The sequence below is a fragment of the Sceloporus undulatus genome, chromosome 3 (assembly GCF_019175285.1).
Source record: "Sceloporus undulatus isolate JIND9_A2432 ecotype Alabama chromosome 3, SceUnd_v1.1, whole genome shotgun sequence".
Taxonomy (NCBI): Eukaryota; Metazoa; Chordata; class Lepidosauria; order Squamata; family Phrynosomatidae; genus Sceloporus; species Sceloporus undulatus.
The window spans coordinates 17,658,155-17,671,379 of record NC_056524.1 but is presented as its reverse complement, the minus strand read 5'-3'; the positions used below and the strand labels follow the sequence as shown (position 1 = coordinate 17,671,379).

The 13,225-nt window shown below is 39.6% G+C and overlaps 1 protein-coding gene across 1 annotated transcript in view; it reads right to left on the bottom strand.

Moving 5' to 3' along the window:
• Positions 1-2,466: 2,466 nt before the first annotated feature.
• Positions 2,467-13,225, bottom strand: part of C3H11orf54 (chromosome 3 C11orf54 homolog) — a 19,905-nt gene continuing 9,146 nt past the window's right edge. Inside the window, 5 exon segments of the mRNA XM_042456874.1 lie at positions 2,467-5,381; positions 5,977-6,093; positions 7,701-7,850; positions 8,901-9,077; positions 12,187-12,310. Of these exon segments, the coding sequence (XP_042312808.1) occupies positions 5,208-5,381; positions 5,977-6,093; positions 7,701-7,850; positions 8,901-9,077; positions 12,187-12,310 (742 nt within the window). The 3' untranslated portion in view covers positions 2,467-5,207.

The window sequence follows — 13,225 nt, the reverse complement described above, 5'->3', positions numbered from 1 at the left end:
CCATAGCCTTGAGCCAGGGCAATTAAAGCGGTTCCAAACCGGGTTATTTCACCATTGTAGATGCAGCCCCAGTGACAGAACTCTTAGGCCTCACTAGACTACAAACCCCAGAATTCCACAGGAAGCAGCCTTAGCAGATACAATGAAATAAGAAGAAGAAGAAGAAAAAGAAGAAGAAATACAGTCAGCCCTTTAGCCTCGGATTTCTTTTTTATCCACAGTGTCAGCCATCCACAGTTTGAAAATATTCACCCCAAAAATATAAATTCCAAAAGGCAAACCTTGATTTTGCCATTTAATATAACTAGGGACACCATTTTATTATGCCTCTGTATTTTGGGATCCACAGAGAGTCCTGGAACCAAACCCCTGTGGATACCAAGGGCCCACTGTATTTATTTCTTACCTGTGGTAAGAAATAACCCATGGACAGTGCTAACACAGTGTAAGCATGATATTGTCCTACAGATCCCAGCGTCCCATAGTAAGGAGCCATGGTAATTAAAGCAGGGTCAAACTGCATCAATTCTGCAGTGCAGATTTTGTTGTTTTTGTTAACTGACTTCCGAGTCGATGTCGACCCCGTGGATGACCCAAGACAAAAAAGGTTGCTTGGTTTTTTCAAGCTTCACATACTCAAGATCTACAAAAGACTTTGGTTGCTGCCGCACTACAAAATTAATGCAGTTTGACACCACTTCCTATGGAGGAGAGAAAGTTAAGAGGTGACATTATAGCCCTGTTTAAGTATTTGAAGGTGTATCACATTGAGGATGGAGCAAGCTTGTATTCTGCTGCTCCAGAGACTAGAACAGGGAACAATGAAATGAAATGAAACTACAGGAAAAAAGGTTCCATCATTAGGAGGAAGGAGCTTCCTGACAGTAAGAGCGGTTCAACAGTAGAACACACTCCTTCCTCGGAGCATGGTGGAGTCTCTTCTTTGGAGGTCTGTCAGGGATGCTTTGTGGTTTCCTGCATGGCAGGGGATTGGACTGCATGGCCTTTGTGGTCTCTTCCAACTCTATGATTCTGCTTTGTTATGTTTGCAGAGGATTTCATTTTCAGTTATTTCTAGTGTCCAGGTTTGAGTCCCGATTGGACCACAAAGCTAGCGGTCACTTGTACACATCACTGTCTCTCAACCTGACCCACTTCACAGAGTTGTTATGCGGTCAAAGTGAAGATCAACAACAACCATGTAAATTGAAATAAAGATATAAGCGTAACTAACAAAATATTTGTCTGGGGAGATGCCTCTAGAGCCACTTCTCAACCAATGGTCAGAAATTCTGGGGAATTAAGTCCAAATAACATAAGTTAAAAGAAAATAAATCTAAAGACCTGCAGGTTAAGAACAATTACTCTAGAGATGTGCCACATTAGCAATGGCTAGGGCTGCTGCCACACTGCAGGAAGAAAGCAGTTCGACACCACTTTAGCTACCATTAATCAATGCTATGAAATTCTTGAATTTGATTTGCTCTCATCTGGGTACTACAATATAACAGACTAGCTCTATCCATTGCCACTGCACACACATCCTTTTTATTGTCATCTAGACAATGCTGCAATCTCCATTGGAAAAACCTCCCCAAAGTATAGCCCCACTTGTGCTTAGTTCAGAAAATACTCCAGGACCACTACTTCCCTACCTTTCCTGAATCCATTTTGACTTTTAAAAGAAATAGCGTGGTAGCCTACCCTGTCAGAAAATAAATGGGTACAGTAAAAACAGATACTGTACTGTATATAGTTTTCAAAGATATTTAAAAGCTTTACATTTGGCCTAAATAATTTAGGATCATATTATCTGGGGATTGTCTACCGCTGTATGAGTTTGCCCAAGCATTAAAGGCATCTGATGCCTGCTTTGGTTCATCAATGAGTCATTAAATTTGATGTTGGTGAATTCAGTGGAAGAGACAGTGTGGTATACTAGTGGTTTAAGTGTTGAACCAAGTCTCTGGGAAATCAGGGTTCAATTCCCTGCTCAGCCATGGAAGTTAGCCAGATGACCTTGGCTAAGTCACAGCCTCAGAAAACCCTACATTAAATCTGCCTTAGGGTTGCCATAAGTTAGTAATGACTTGAAGGCACACAACAAGAATAAGTTCAGTGGCCAAGGGCCAATTTTGATGTCTTCTGTTGCCTCAATATTATCTGGAGTCATCCTGAAAATATGCTTTTAGCTCCACTGTCTAAAACGCAACATATTCTTAGACTAAAGCAGTAGTAGGAAATGTGTGCTTCTCCAGATGTTCTTGGGTAGCAACTCAAGTCATTATGGCCAATGATAAGGAATGCTGGGAGCTGCAGTTCAACAACATCTGGCGAGCCATTCATTTCCTTTTTCTGGTATACGCAGTGATCTTTCTCTCACTGAACAGATTCATTTCCATACTAGGACAGAAAATATGGGAAGTGGGAGGAGGTGTCTATAAAAACATACGCAGACAAACCAAACACAATTTATCAATTTTTATTTGTAGTATCAAAATGCAACTCAAAAGCTTACAGCTTTTGAATTCTTAATTTCAGCAAGTATCAGAACAGTAAATTAACATTATATATATATATATTTTTCCCAGAAGAGTATGATGACATATAAATGGGTTTTCCTTTCCCTACACTCAAGTTTTTTGAGACAGGGGTGGGAACTGTGCAGCCCTTTAGAAGCACTGGACAGCAACTCCCATCACACTTCATTGTTTACAGTGCTGCATCAGGATGCAGTTAGTTCAACAACATCTAAAGGTCTACAAAGTTATCACCATTTTTTAAAAAGCTGCCCATGCTGGTTGGGGAGGGAGTACAGGGTGATGGGAACTTTAGTCAGACACACATGAATTGCATCAGGTTAAAGATAGTTACCATGGTGTGTTCCAGCACACACTGGAAACGTCCTATCCAGAGCAAAATTTCAATTACTCCCATAGAGCTAAGAACTTTAAAGAAACATCTGGCCAGTCCAGATATTAGAGAGGTTGTCATTTTAAGTTACATTGGTCTCTGTTTTTTCCTTTAAAATTCTTCATTTTTTTCTTCAAAATTCCGCATTGTTTCACAGCAAAAAGAGGGAGAACACAATTTTAACTATCATCCATTAATACTGCTTACACAACCAGTCATAACAAATTCCTTCCTCATTTTTGCTAAATTGTTTTTTGTTTCCATTGCAACATAAACCTGAAACATTATCTTTCAATAAAATCTTTGCATGGCTTTCTTTGTCATGCTTTCCTCCCATGCTCTTGAGACATTTCGAGTGCAGACAATGGGATGGCAGTTGAATGTATTATGATACACAAGGTATTTATGAAAGCTGGTTATTTCATGATACAAGCATAAAAACTGGTACAAGTATTCTACTGATAATTAGGAGCCATCTCAGTCATGGAGCCACAATTTGATTATTTTTGATTATTTCTAAAATGGCTGCTAACCCAAATTTCTTAAAATGAAACTGCATATGGACCAAGTGTATGATACACTAGGAGAGGACACCAACAGCAATATTCAGTTTGGATCTGAGACTGGAAAGTGGGGTGTTTTGCCTCCAGTTGCTTTGACTCATAAGGGCCAAGTTGGATCAGACCAAATACCTGTCTGGTCTAACATTCTGTTCAGGGTCCAACTAGTTATCTATGGCACTGCTAACCAAACTAGTAATCTGTGGAGCACTGCAGGTCAGTGAGCTATCAGCTGCCAATCTACAGATCATTTCTAGGAAAGGTAGAAACAGCTGTAACAAATGAGCATAAAAATAGTACTGGTCCCTGGTACATTAGGAGAAAACATCACTGGCCTCCAGGTAGCCTAAGGTACATTGGTCTACATGGTCTCTTCATTGATCTACTTGTTTCTTTCTTTCTTAACAAGATTGAATGAAATGTATAGGAATAGTTGTCCTTTTGAGGTGATAAAATCTGCCAAATTTATGACAGATGGATGCAGAATGTTTTAAGAAAAAGAAATATTTAAAGTTGGGAAATGGGATATGCTCCCCAGAAAGTTTTGTCAGTGAGTAGCATGCACTGGAGATGACCTACTGAACAGGGGAGACCTCTTAAATCAACTTTCCTGTCAGTAAGAGTTGTTGGACAACGGAACATGCTCCTCCTTTGGAGATTTTTAAACAGAGGCCGAAGGCTCATCTGCCAAGAGTTCTTTGATTGCGTGGCAGGGGGTTGAACTGGATGGCCCTTGTGGTATCTTCCAATGCTATGATTCTAGGAACCAGTTCACATCTACTCGGATGTAAGGTCCCTTGAGCTCAATGTGACTTTAGACATTATTACACAAGTCTCTTTCTGCAATCACTAATTAACAAACATGCAAACATACTGGTTTGAGAGCAGACATTATCGCACGTCTTTTCAATCATGCTCTCTTCTGGACTCCTCCTTAACCCCACCTCTCTGCCCTATGATCTGCCCAGCATGCCTTTTCTTTTAGTTTATTTAATACTTTTTAAAAACAGTTCTATGGCCCTGCTAATGTAATTTAAGTTTAAAAATAAGAAAATAGAATATATATATATATATATATATATATATATATATATATATATAGAGAGAGAGAGAGAGAGAGAGAGAGAATCAAGTTGCTTGGGAATAGCGAGGGCAAGGAGGGACAGGGGAGAACAAGAGACTGTGACACCACATGACTGCCAATATTGTAACTGCCATGGCAGTGATGTTATGCACATGAGGATTACTGGGATTGCCATGGGATTGGGAGCTAGTGACAGGTCCCTCCACATCAATGAAAAGGGACACACAGCAGCTACGGGTAGGAAATAACATTGTGTGGTAAGTATTGCCAAAAGCATTATTTTACAACTATAACTACAGTTTAAAAGCCCTGTGTGATAATGTCTTTGGTTCCAGGCTTATAGGGTTACAATGAAAGATAGTTGCTCATGGGAGAAAAACCAAGACCTGCAAAACCAAGACCTCCAAATTCTCAGACATGGCAGTAATAATTTGACTCCTAGTATTCTTTGCCATCAGATTTAAATTTGATTTTATTTCCAATTATTAATTATGCTATTTTTAAAGTATAAGTGAAGTAAGTGCTATTTTTCTGTGATGATTCAATATGTTTGTAAGTGGCTTCACTGAGAAGCAGATTTCCACAATTCATTTGGCGTTTTGTTCTTCAGTAAGAGTGGCATCCCACTCTGACTAGATCCCGTATCAAGCTTAATCCCGGCCAACTAAATGTGTATCTTTGGGTCTGTCAATTCGAAAGAGAAACTCAGCAGGCATGAAATACCCCAGGTACTCAACAGTCTCTGGAGTTGTGTCCTCATGATAGTGTCCTCCTTCACCATGGTGGCTAAAACCGTGAGTGTGTTCCAGACGCAGATCAAAACCCTTGGGAATAAATAAAACCACAATAAACCAAGTCCTAGAAAATCTGCAAATTATGCTATTGTTTGCCTAAGGCTGAATAGCAAATATCAATTGCTCCCCAATGAACGATACACAGGGCAAGTCATTTTGGCAGGTAAGATAGAAAATCCGAAAAGCTTTTTTCATCTTTCTTAGCAGTGAAAAGCACACAGCAATAATTTCCTTCTGCTGCCAAAACTGTCTGCTGTAGACAGCCACTGCACTCTCCCTTAATGATAGCCAGCACAGACCCTCTATTGGCTCCAGCCTTCTACTATGTTCTGTTTGTATTTATTGTAAATACAGTGCACCTCATCAGTGAAACAGAGGACACCACACATGATATACCCTTTGCTCACTCTAGACTGGTGTAACCTTTTGGAGGAAGTGATCCCTACACAGGAACTTCAGTAAGAGTGATTAATGCATGATAATGGTACAGTGTTCCCCCTCCTCCAGGCTTCCTTTTTCTTTTTAATGTAAGGGACCATTTCAACTTGTACATCCCCATTTACAGTCGGAAGTGGTACATCTTAGTGATACACTTAGTACACTCCATGCCAATAAACTGACTTACCGGGTCTTGGGAAACTAATACCGACTGGCAAACCAGTGGAGCTTTCATTTCAAAAAACTTAAGCCAGCTGTTCAGCTCCTCATCTGTTTTCAAAGGACAGGCAGAGAATTCTGAAGGCTGAAATTAAAATGTTGTTACAGTTAAATACAGAAAAAGTGGGAAGACTGGACCAAAAGTTAAGCCCCCTTCTAATCAATCAAAATTGTTACTTAACACCAGGCTTCCTGATCACTGACTTTGCTACCATCACTGATAGAGTCTTGTCCTATTTTTCCAACATAACCCAAACTTGGGAAGACAAAATAACCCTCCATGCACATAGAAACACTGGGTAATCAGAATTCTGTGTATCATTAGTGGATGGATGTCTAGAGGTGGACAACTACACAAACAGAAAGGAGAAGGGCACAGAGCTCACTAGATCCCACTCTAAGAAATTACTGTGATCCAAGTCACCCAGCAGTTATATGCATGAGATTATTAATAAACTAAATTTGCTTTACCATTGGGCAGAATGACGGAACCAATTCAGACAGAAGATTTTGGCTGGTATAAAAGAGCAGAACATTTTAAACTTATTTGATTGGTTGATTTAGTATTCTGACTCTCAAGTACAGTGAGAGGTATTTGTGTAATTTTTTTCTGACACTGGTACTAAAATAATGTAGCTGGATTTGGATGCTACACATCTTGATTTGGGTGTTAGAGTGGGATTAGGTGTTTGCTACTTTGCTTTAGGCAGTAAAATGTCTGGACTGGCCTCACAGACACAGATATGGAAAAACAGGCACAGCATTCTGATTACTGAACCAAACATCTGTAAACTGATACATCTCTCTATCTCCAAAGTATAGTAATATGCTTTTAAAGTGTCCCCCATTAGGATCAAACAGGCTAGATATGAAGAATCACAATCAGCCTAGTTTAAGACCCATTAGAGATCTGCATGAGCTGTTTGGTCTCTTCCAGTCTGGCTGATGCATGCATGAGAGTCTGACCCACATATTTCACTACAACACATAAACCAAAATTGGACTACAAGATTTTTTGGATCTTGAGGTCAGCTTCTTGTCTCTGTACCTGCATCCCTCAGATGCTTTGCATGGAACGTATCCAGTCCCAGATGGTAATTTATAATGCTTCAGAAATCAACTTGATCTTGGGTAGTGTCACTAACCATTTTTGGTGACCTAATATTTTACATTGACAGAGTTAACTCTAGTGCTAACCAACATATGTCAACAGATATGGAAAGAAATATCAACAATCTGAGATGACGACACCATAATACTAGTAGAGAACCTCACAGACCTGGAACAACTACTAAGGAAGATCAAAGAAGAAAGTGCAAAAGGAGGGTTACTGTTGAACATAAAGAAAACAAAAATAATGACCACAGGGAACCTACACACATTCAAACCAGACCATGAGGAAATAGAAATAGTAAAATAATTATCATATCTGGGATCAAACATTGATTGGTACAGGGACTACAGCAAGGAAATCAGAAGAAAATTAAGAGTGAGGAGGGTGGCTATGAAAGAACTAGAAAAGATTCTAAAATGTAAAGACATACAACTCAGCACAAAAGTCAGAATCATACAGTGAAGAGACCAAATGGTGATGGAGAACCACCTGGCGTCCCAGACTGGTGAAAAGAATGGAATAATTATAATATTATTATAATACACAATGGAAGATACCCTTTATCAAGACTGACTTACCATAATGTGAATCTTTGCTTTCCCTTTCTGGATAACAAATGTACCTCCCATCCCAACTGGTTTGTCATTATAAGATTTTTCTAAGGCTTTTCTGATGCATGATATGAAATTCTGCTCCCCAGTTCTCCTATTTGCTTTTACTTCAATTACCTTTAAAAAAAAATAAGAAAAAGGGAAAAAAGTGTGTAATATGGGCAGTACTTGCTAAGTCATGTTCTTCAAAACATTTCACCACTTCCTTTAATATACAGTGCTGTTCACAGCAACATTACAATAAGGCCTTCATAATTAGATATGCTTTAAAAAAAAATACTAAACACACATCACATACAATTAACAATTCATAAGCCATTCTAAGAATCTTTGTGGCTGAAATGCATAGTATAATTACTCAAAAGAAAATTTTAAAAATGCACTCCTGTCACACTAATATTATCATTTCCACATTATAAATACAATGCTAAAGGTAAAAGGTAAAGGTAGTCCCTTGACAGGAATGTCTAGTAATAACTGACTGTAGGAGGCAGTGCTCATCTCCGTTTCTAACCTGAAAAGCCAGTCTTGTCCAAGGACTGCTCTGGTGGTCATGTGGCCAGCATGACTGCACCGTACACTGTATCTTCTCACTGAAAAGTGGTAACTATTTATCTACAGAGGGCCCTTGGTATCCACTGGGGTTTGGTTCCAGGACCCCCCGTGAATAACAAAATCCGTGGATGCTCAAGTCCCATTAAATACAGTGGCATAGCAAAATGGTGTCCCTTATATATAATGGAAAAATCAAGGTTTGCTATTTGGAATTTATACTTTTTTTTGAATATTTCCAAGCTATGGATGCTTGAATCTGTGGATAAAAAAAATAAAAAATCCAAGGATAAGGAGAGCTGACTGTACTTGCATTTGCCTGCTTTCGAATTGCTAGGTTGGCAGAAGCTGGGATTAGTGACAGGAGCTCACCCTATCATGCAGCACTAAGGCCTCGAACTTCCAACCTCCGATCATCAGAATTGGTGTCTTAATCACTAAACCACTGCACTTAACACTGCAATGCTAAAGCCCCCAAAATAATGGTTTTCCTGATACCACTCAATGAACTGGTATGGGATTTGACCGATAGACTTTGTGATGATAGCTCTTATGCTTTAGCCTCCACCATACAGACCATATAGACTGCTGTAGACCCTAAAGCTGACCACCTACCTCACCAGGAAGGCCTTCACTGGCATATAGGTTGGCTAGAAGTCCAAATTCACAGTCCTTATATTTGGAGCTGTATTTCTCTAGTAGACACCCTCCATCTTCAGGGTTAATCCGGGCAACATAACTTCCATTGACAGCAGACTTTTTGTCACTCTTAGTTTGAACAAGAGGGATGAACTAGAGAGAAAGACAAGGAGTACATCACTGATCACTTCAGTAACATATTATATGAATTGATTGTTTCCAGTCATCTACTGTACTTTTACAATTAGCATAAGAAGCAAACCAAACACATTCCTGGATTAAAGTCTCTTTATAAATGTAGAAAAAGAATAATCAAGAGTAAGTTAGTGGTTTTACTGAAGCGCCACTGAAAGACAGTAATAATAATAATAATAATAATTATTATTATTATTATTATTATTTGTATCCCGTCTCTCCCTGTATTTGATCAGGGTGGGTAACAACCAACATAAGATCAATAAAAATAAAACACAACAAGCCACAAGTAAAAAAAGCCATAGCAAAACATAAAAAATCCAATTCCTTATCACCCTCCCACCTTAAAATAGTGTTAAAAACAACAATTCCCAATAAAATACTACCAATAAAATAGTCAATAAAATCAAGCACAGTCACAGTCCAGTGGGAACAGCTCTGCAACTGGAGAGTGAACATTCCGAGGAGGTCAATTTGGGAATGGCTGCCAGAAGAGATCCATTTTTATTGCCTTCTGAAAGGCCTCCAAAGATGTTATATGGTGGATCTCTTCTGGCAAGTCATTCCAGGCTTTTGGAACAGCAACCGAAAACGTCCTCTGGGAAATCAATACCAGTCTGGTTTTCTTGGACTGCAAGAGATTCTTCCCAGAGGCCCTGAGAGTGTGGGAAGGATTGTATGGGAGGAAGCTGGACCCAAGCCATGTAGGGCTTTATAGGTAATGACCAACACCTTATTCTGTGCTCAGAAGCTAATAGGCAGCTAGTGTAGGGATTTTAAGATAGGTGTAATAGGATCAAATTTAGAACTCCCTGTAACCAATCTGGCTGCCATATTTTGAACCAGTTGGAGCTTCTGAACGAGGCATGAGGGTTGCCCCATGTAGAGCGCATTGTAGAAATCGAGACGAGAGGTTACCAGTGAATGTACAACCATGTTTAGGTTTTCCTGTTCCAGGAAGGGTTGTAGGTGGCATATCAGCAGAAGCTGATCACAGGCACTCCAGTAACATTTAACCACACTTTGAAGGTGTTAGAAAACCCTGTTTATAAGGTAGAAATGGAAAAGCTGTGGTCTTTATGATATCCGGGAGTACAATGTACACTGACTAAGTTCAGTAGGGCTGATGGGAGCTGCAGTTCCACAACATAAGGCGAGCACTACATTGTTCTGCTCTGTTATACATGATCCTGGCTAACTAGTTGCAATTAACACTTATATTGGCATATTCTTTCACTACAGTTAAGATAAAAAGGTAAAGGTAGTCCCTTGACATGAATGTCTAGTCGTAACTGACTGTAGGGGGTGGTGCTCATCTGTGTTACTAAGCCAAAGAGCCAGTGTTGTCCAAATACAACTCTGCTGGTCATGTGGCCAGTGTGACTGTATCAAATGCTGCTAAGGTAGTTAGTTACAAGGAGGCAGCATCATAATATACTACTAGCAAAATACTACTACTACTACTACTACTATTACTACTACTACTATGGAAAGCATCACAGACTTGGAACAATCACTAAAGAAAGTCAAAGAAGAAAACTCAAAGGCAGGCTTAATGTTAAACATAAAAAACCTCAAAAATAATTACTACAAAGAATTTACATAAATTCAACCTAGTTAACAAAGAAATCAAAATAGTTAAAGATTTTCCATACCTTGGATCAAGCATTGATCAGAATGAAGACTGCAGTCAAGAAATCAGATTAGGAATGTAAAGAGCAGCTATGAAAGAACTAGATAAAATCCAAAAGTATAAAGATATATAGCTGAACACTAAAGTTAGAATTGTCCACACCATTGTATTCCCTACCACCATGTACAGATGTGAGAGCTGGACAAAGAAGAAAGCAGATAGGAAGAAAATCAACTCATTTGAGATGCGGTGCTGGAGAAGAATGCTGAGGAAACAGTGGCTGGCCAAAAAGCAAACAATTCAGTCCTAGAATAAATCAAGCCTGAACTCTTCCTGGAAGCCAAGATGACTAAATTGAGGCTGTCCAACTTCAGTCACATCATTAGAAGACATGATTCATTAGAAAAGACAGTGATGCTGGAGAAGACAGAGGGCAGTAGAAAGAAAGGAAGATCACAGGTCAGATGGATAGACTCAGTCAGCAAGACCACAAGATTAGAGCTGAGAGGTAGAGGATGGGGGGCTTAGAGATGTCTCACAGGGTCGCCGTGAGTTGAAGACAGTTAACAACAAGGCACATAATGTATTTGTGCTCTAAGCTGTATGGACAGAGCTTAGAAAAGTTAGGGTTTGGGGGCACAGTTCCTAGAATCCCCAGCCAGCATGGGCTTGAGCCCACTTCATTAGATGAGTTGAATGTAGCTCCAGCACTACCAAGGTTCCTCATTGTTTTTGCTGCAACAGAGTCATATGCTATGTATGGGTTGTCAAGTCAGCTTCACCTTATGGTGTAAATGAGACACCACCAAGAGACCTTGTTATTAATAGTTCTGTTCAGGTCTTGCAAACTCAGGCTGTGGCTTCCTTGAGTCAACATGGCTACTCCTCTGGATAGTAGACCTCCAAAAAGTAATTTTTTCAAACTCTCAGTATACAGAGGCTCTTTTATAATATAGGGTACTCCTCTTTTATCTTTACAACACCCCTGTGAGATAGGCTAGAGAGAGACAGAGTGACTTAGAACCCAACTGCATTTGTTGTTGTGTGTGTGTTGACATCTAATATGCAGGATTTTTTTCCAAATGCAAATCATGGTTGCAAAAACAAACTTCTGGGAGTTACAGTGGTAATGGTGGCACGACTGGCAGTCCCTCATGGAGCTATTGAGAAGGCAGGTATGAAAGGGAGTTTTCTGAGCTTTTTTTCCTTTGACACCAAACAGGATGAAATTGTTCACCTGATAAAGAGGACTCAGAGGGGATAGAAGGAGATCCATTTCAAGTGACAATGGCCAACAGAGAGGAGGATTTGGTTTTGGAGAGGAGTTGTCCATGAATGTCATTGAGATCAGAAACTTCAACTCACATCTCTCCTTTCCAACCATTACTAGTTCTATTTGATTATGACAGACCTTAAGGCCTTATATTTACCTACCTCAGCATTGCCTCCAACCACTCTGGATGACACAGCTCCAGCTCCAAGAAAAAAAGCTCCTGGCAGTTGTATTTCCTTTGCTACTGTGTTCAGGTCATAAACCTATAAAAGAAAGGTATATTTACTTTTTTATTGGTATCATCCTTTCCTTTTGGACAAAAGTTCATTACATGTCCAGGGCATGGCCTGGTGGTACACAGTACAACCACTTGTACCAGCTAAAGAGTTCTGGGTTTGGTCAGTGTGTGAATTGGAGACCACTTTGGAACCATATTGCCCTTGTGAAACATAGGTCCAAAACATATTGCAGAAATAATCCAGTTTGAGACTTCTTTAACTGGCCTGGCTCAACAGAGTAGGATTGTAGTGGCCAGCCTTGACACACAGGCCATTCCCATTGCATGGAGCCATGGCAGTGAAAGCGGTATAAAACTGGATTATTTCCACATTGTGGATGCAGCCTCTCTCAGGGAAACCTTTGAGGAGTGGAAGTAGAGGCGGCGAAGGGCTGAATATTCATGAGTGAATACTGCATTGTATGTAAGCTTTGCTTGTGTGATCAACTGATCATGTTAGGACTGGTGGCGGGGTAAACCCCCTGCTGCCCCCCAATTTTATAGCATTTGTTATATCCAGTTTTCTTGTTTGAAAAGAACCAGTACCTGCTTCCGATAAACAGAATAAAAGTGTCATAAATAACACATTAAAAGACATCTACCTATCCTGTTTAATATACAGCAGCATAACACTATCACTGCATTCCTTTGTCAGAATGTCATTTTTGAAAGCAGCTGCTCAAAATACTGATAGAGCAAATCCATTTACAGATAGTTCGCTGCTTCCAGTGCTATAGCCAATATTGCATCTGAGTATTCCTTGCCTAAGAAAACCTTATGAAATTCATGGGATTGCCATAAACTGAAAAATGATTTGAACATACTACACACACACACAGAGTGCTATTAGCTACAATATTTAAAGGGACATAATTTTCACAATGTCAGGAAGGTGTATTTGCAAATATAAGGAATTAAAAAAA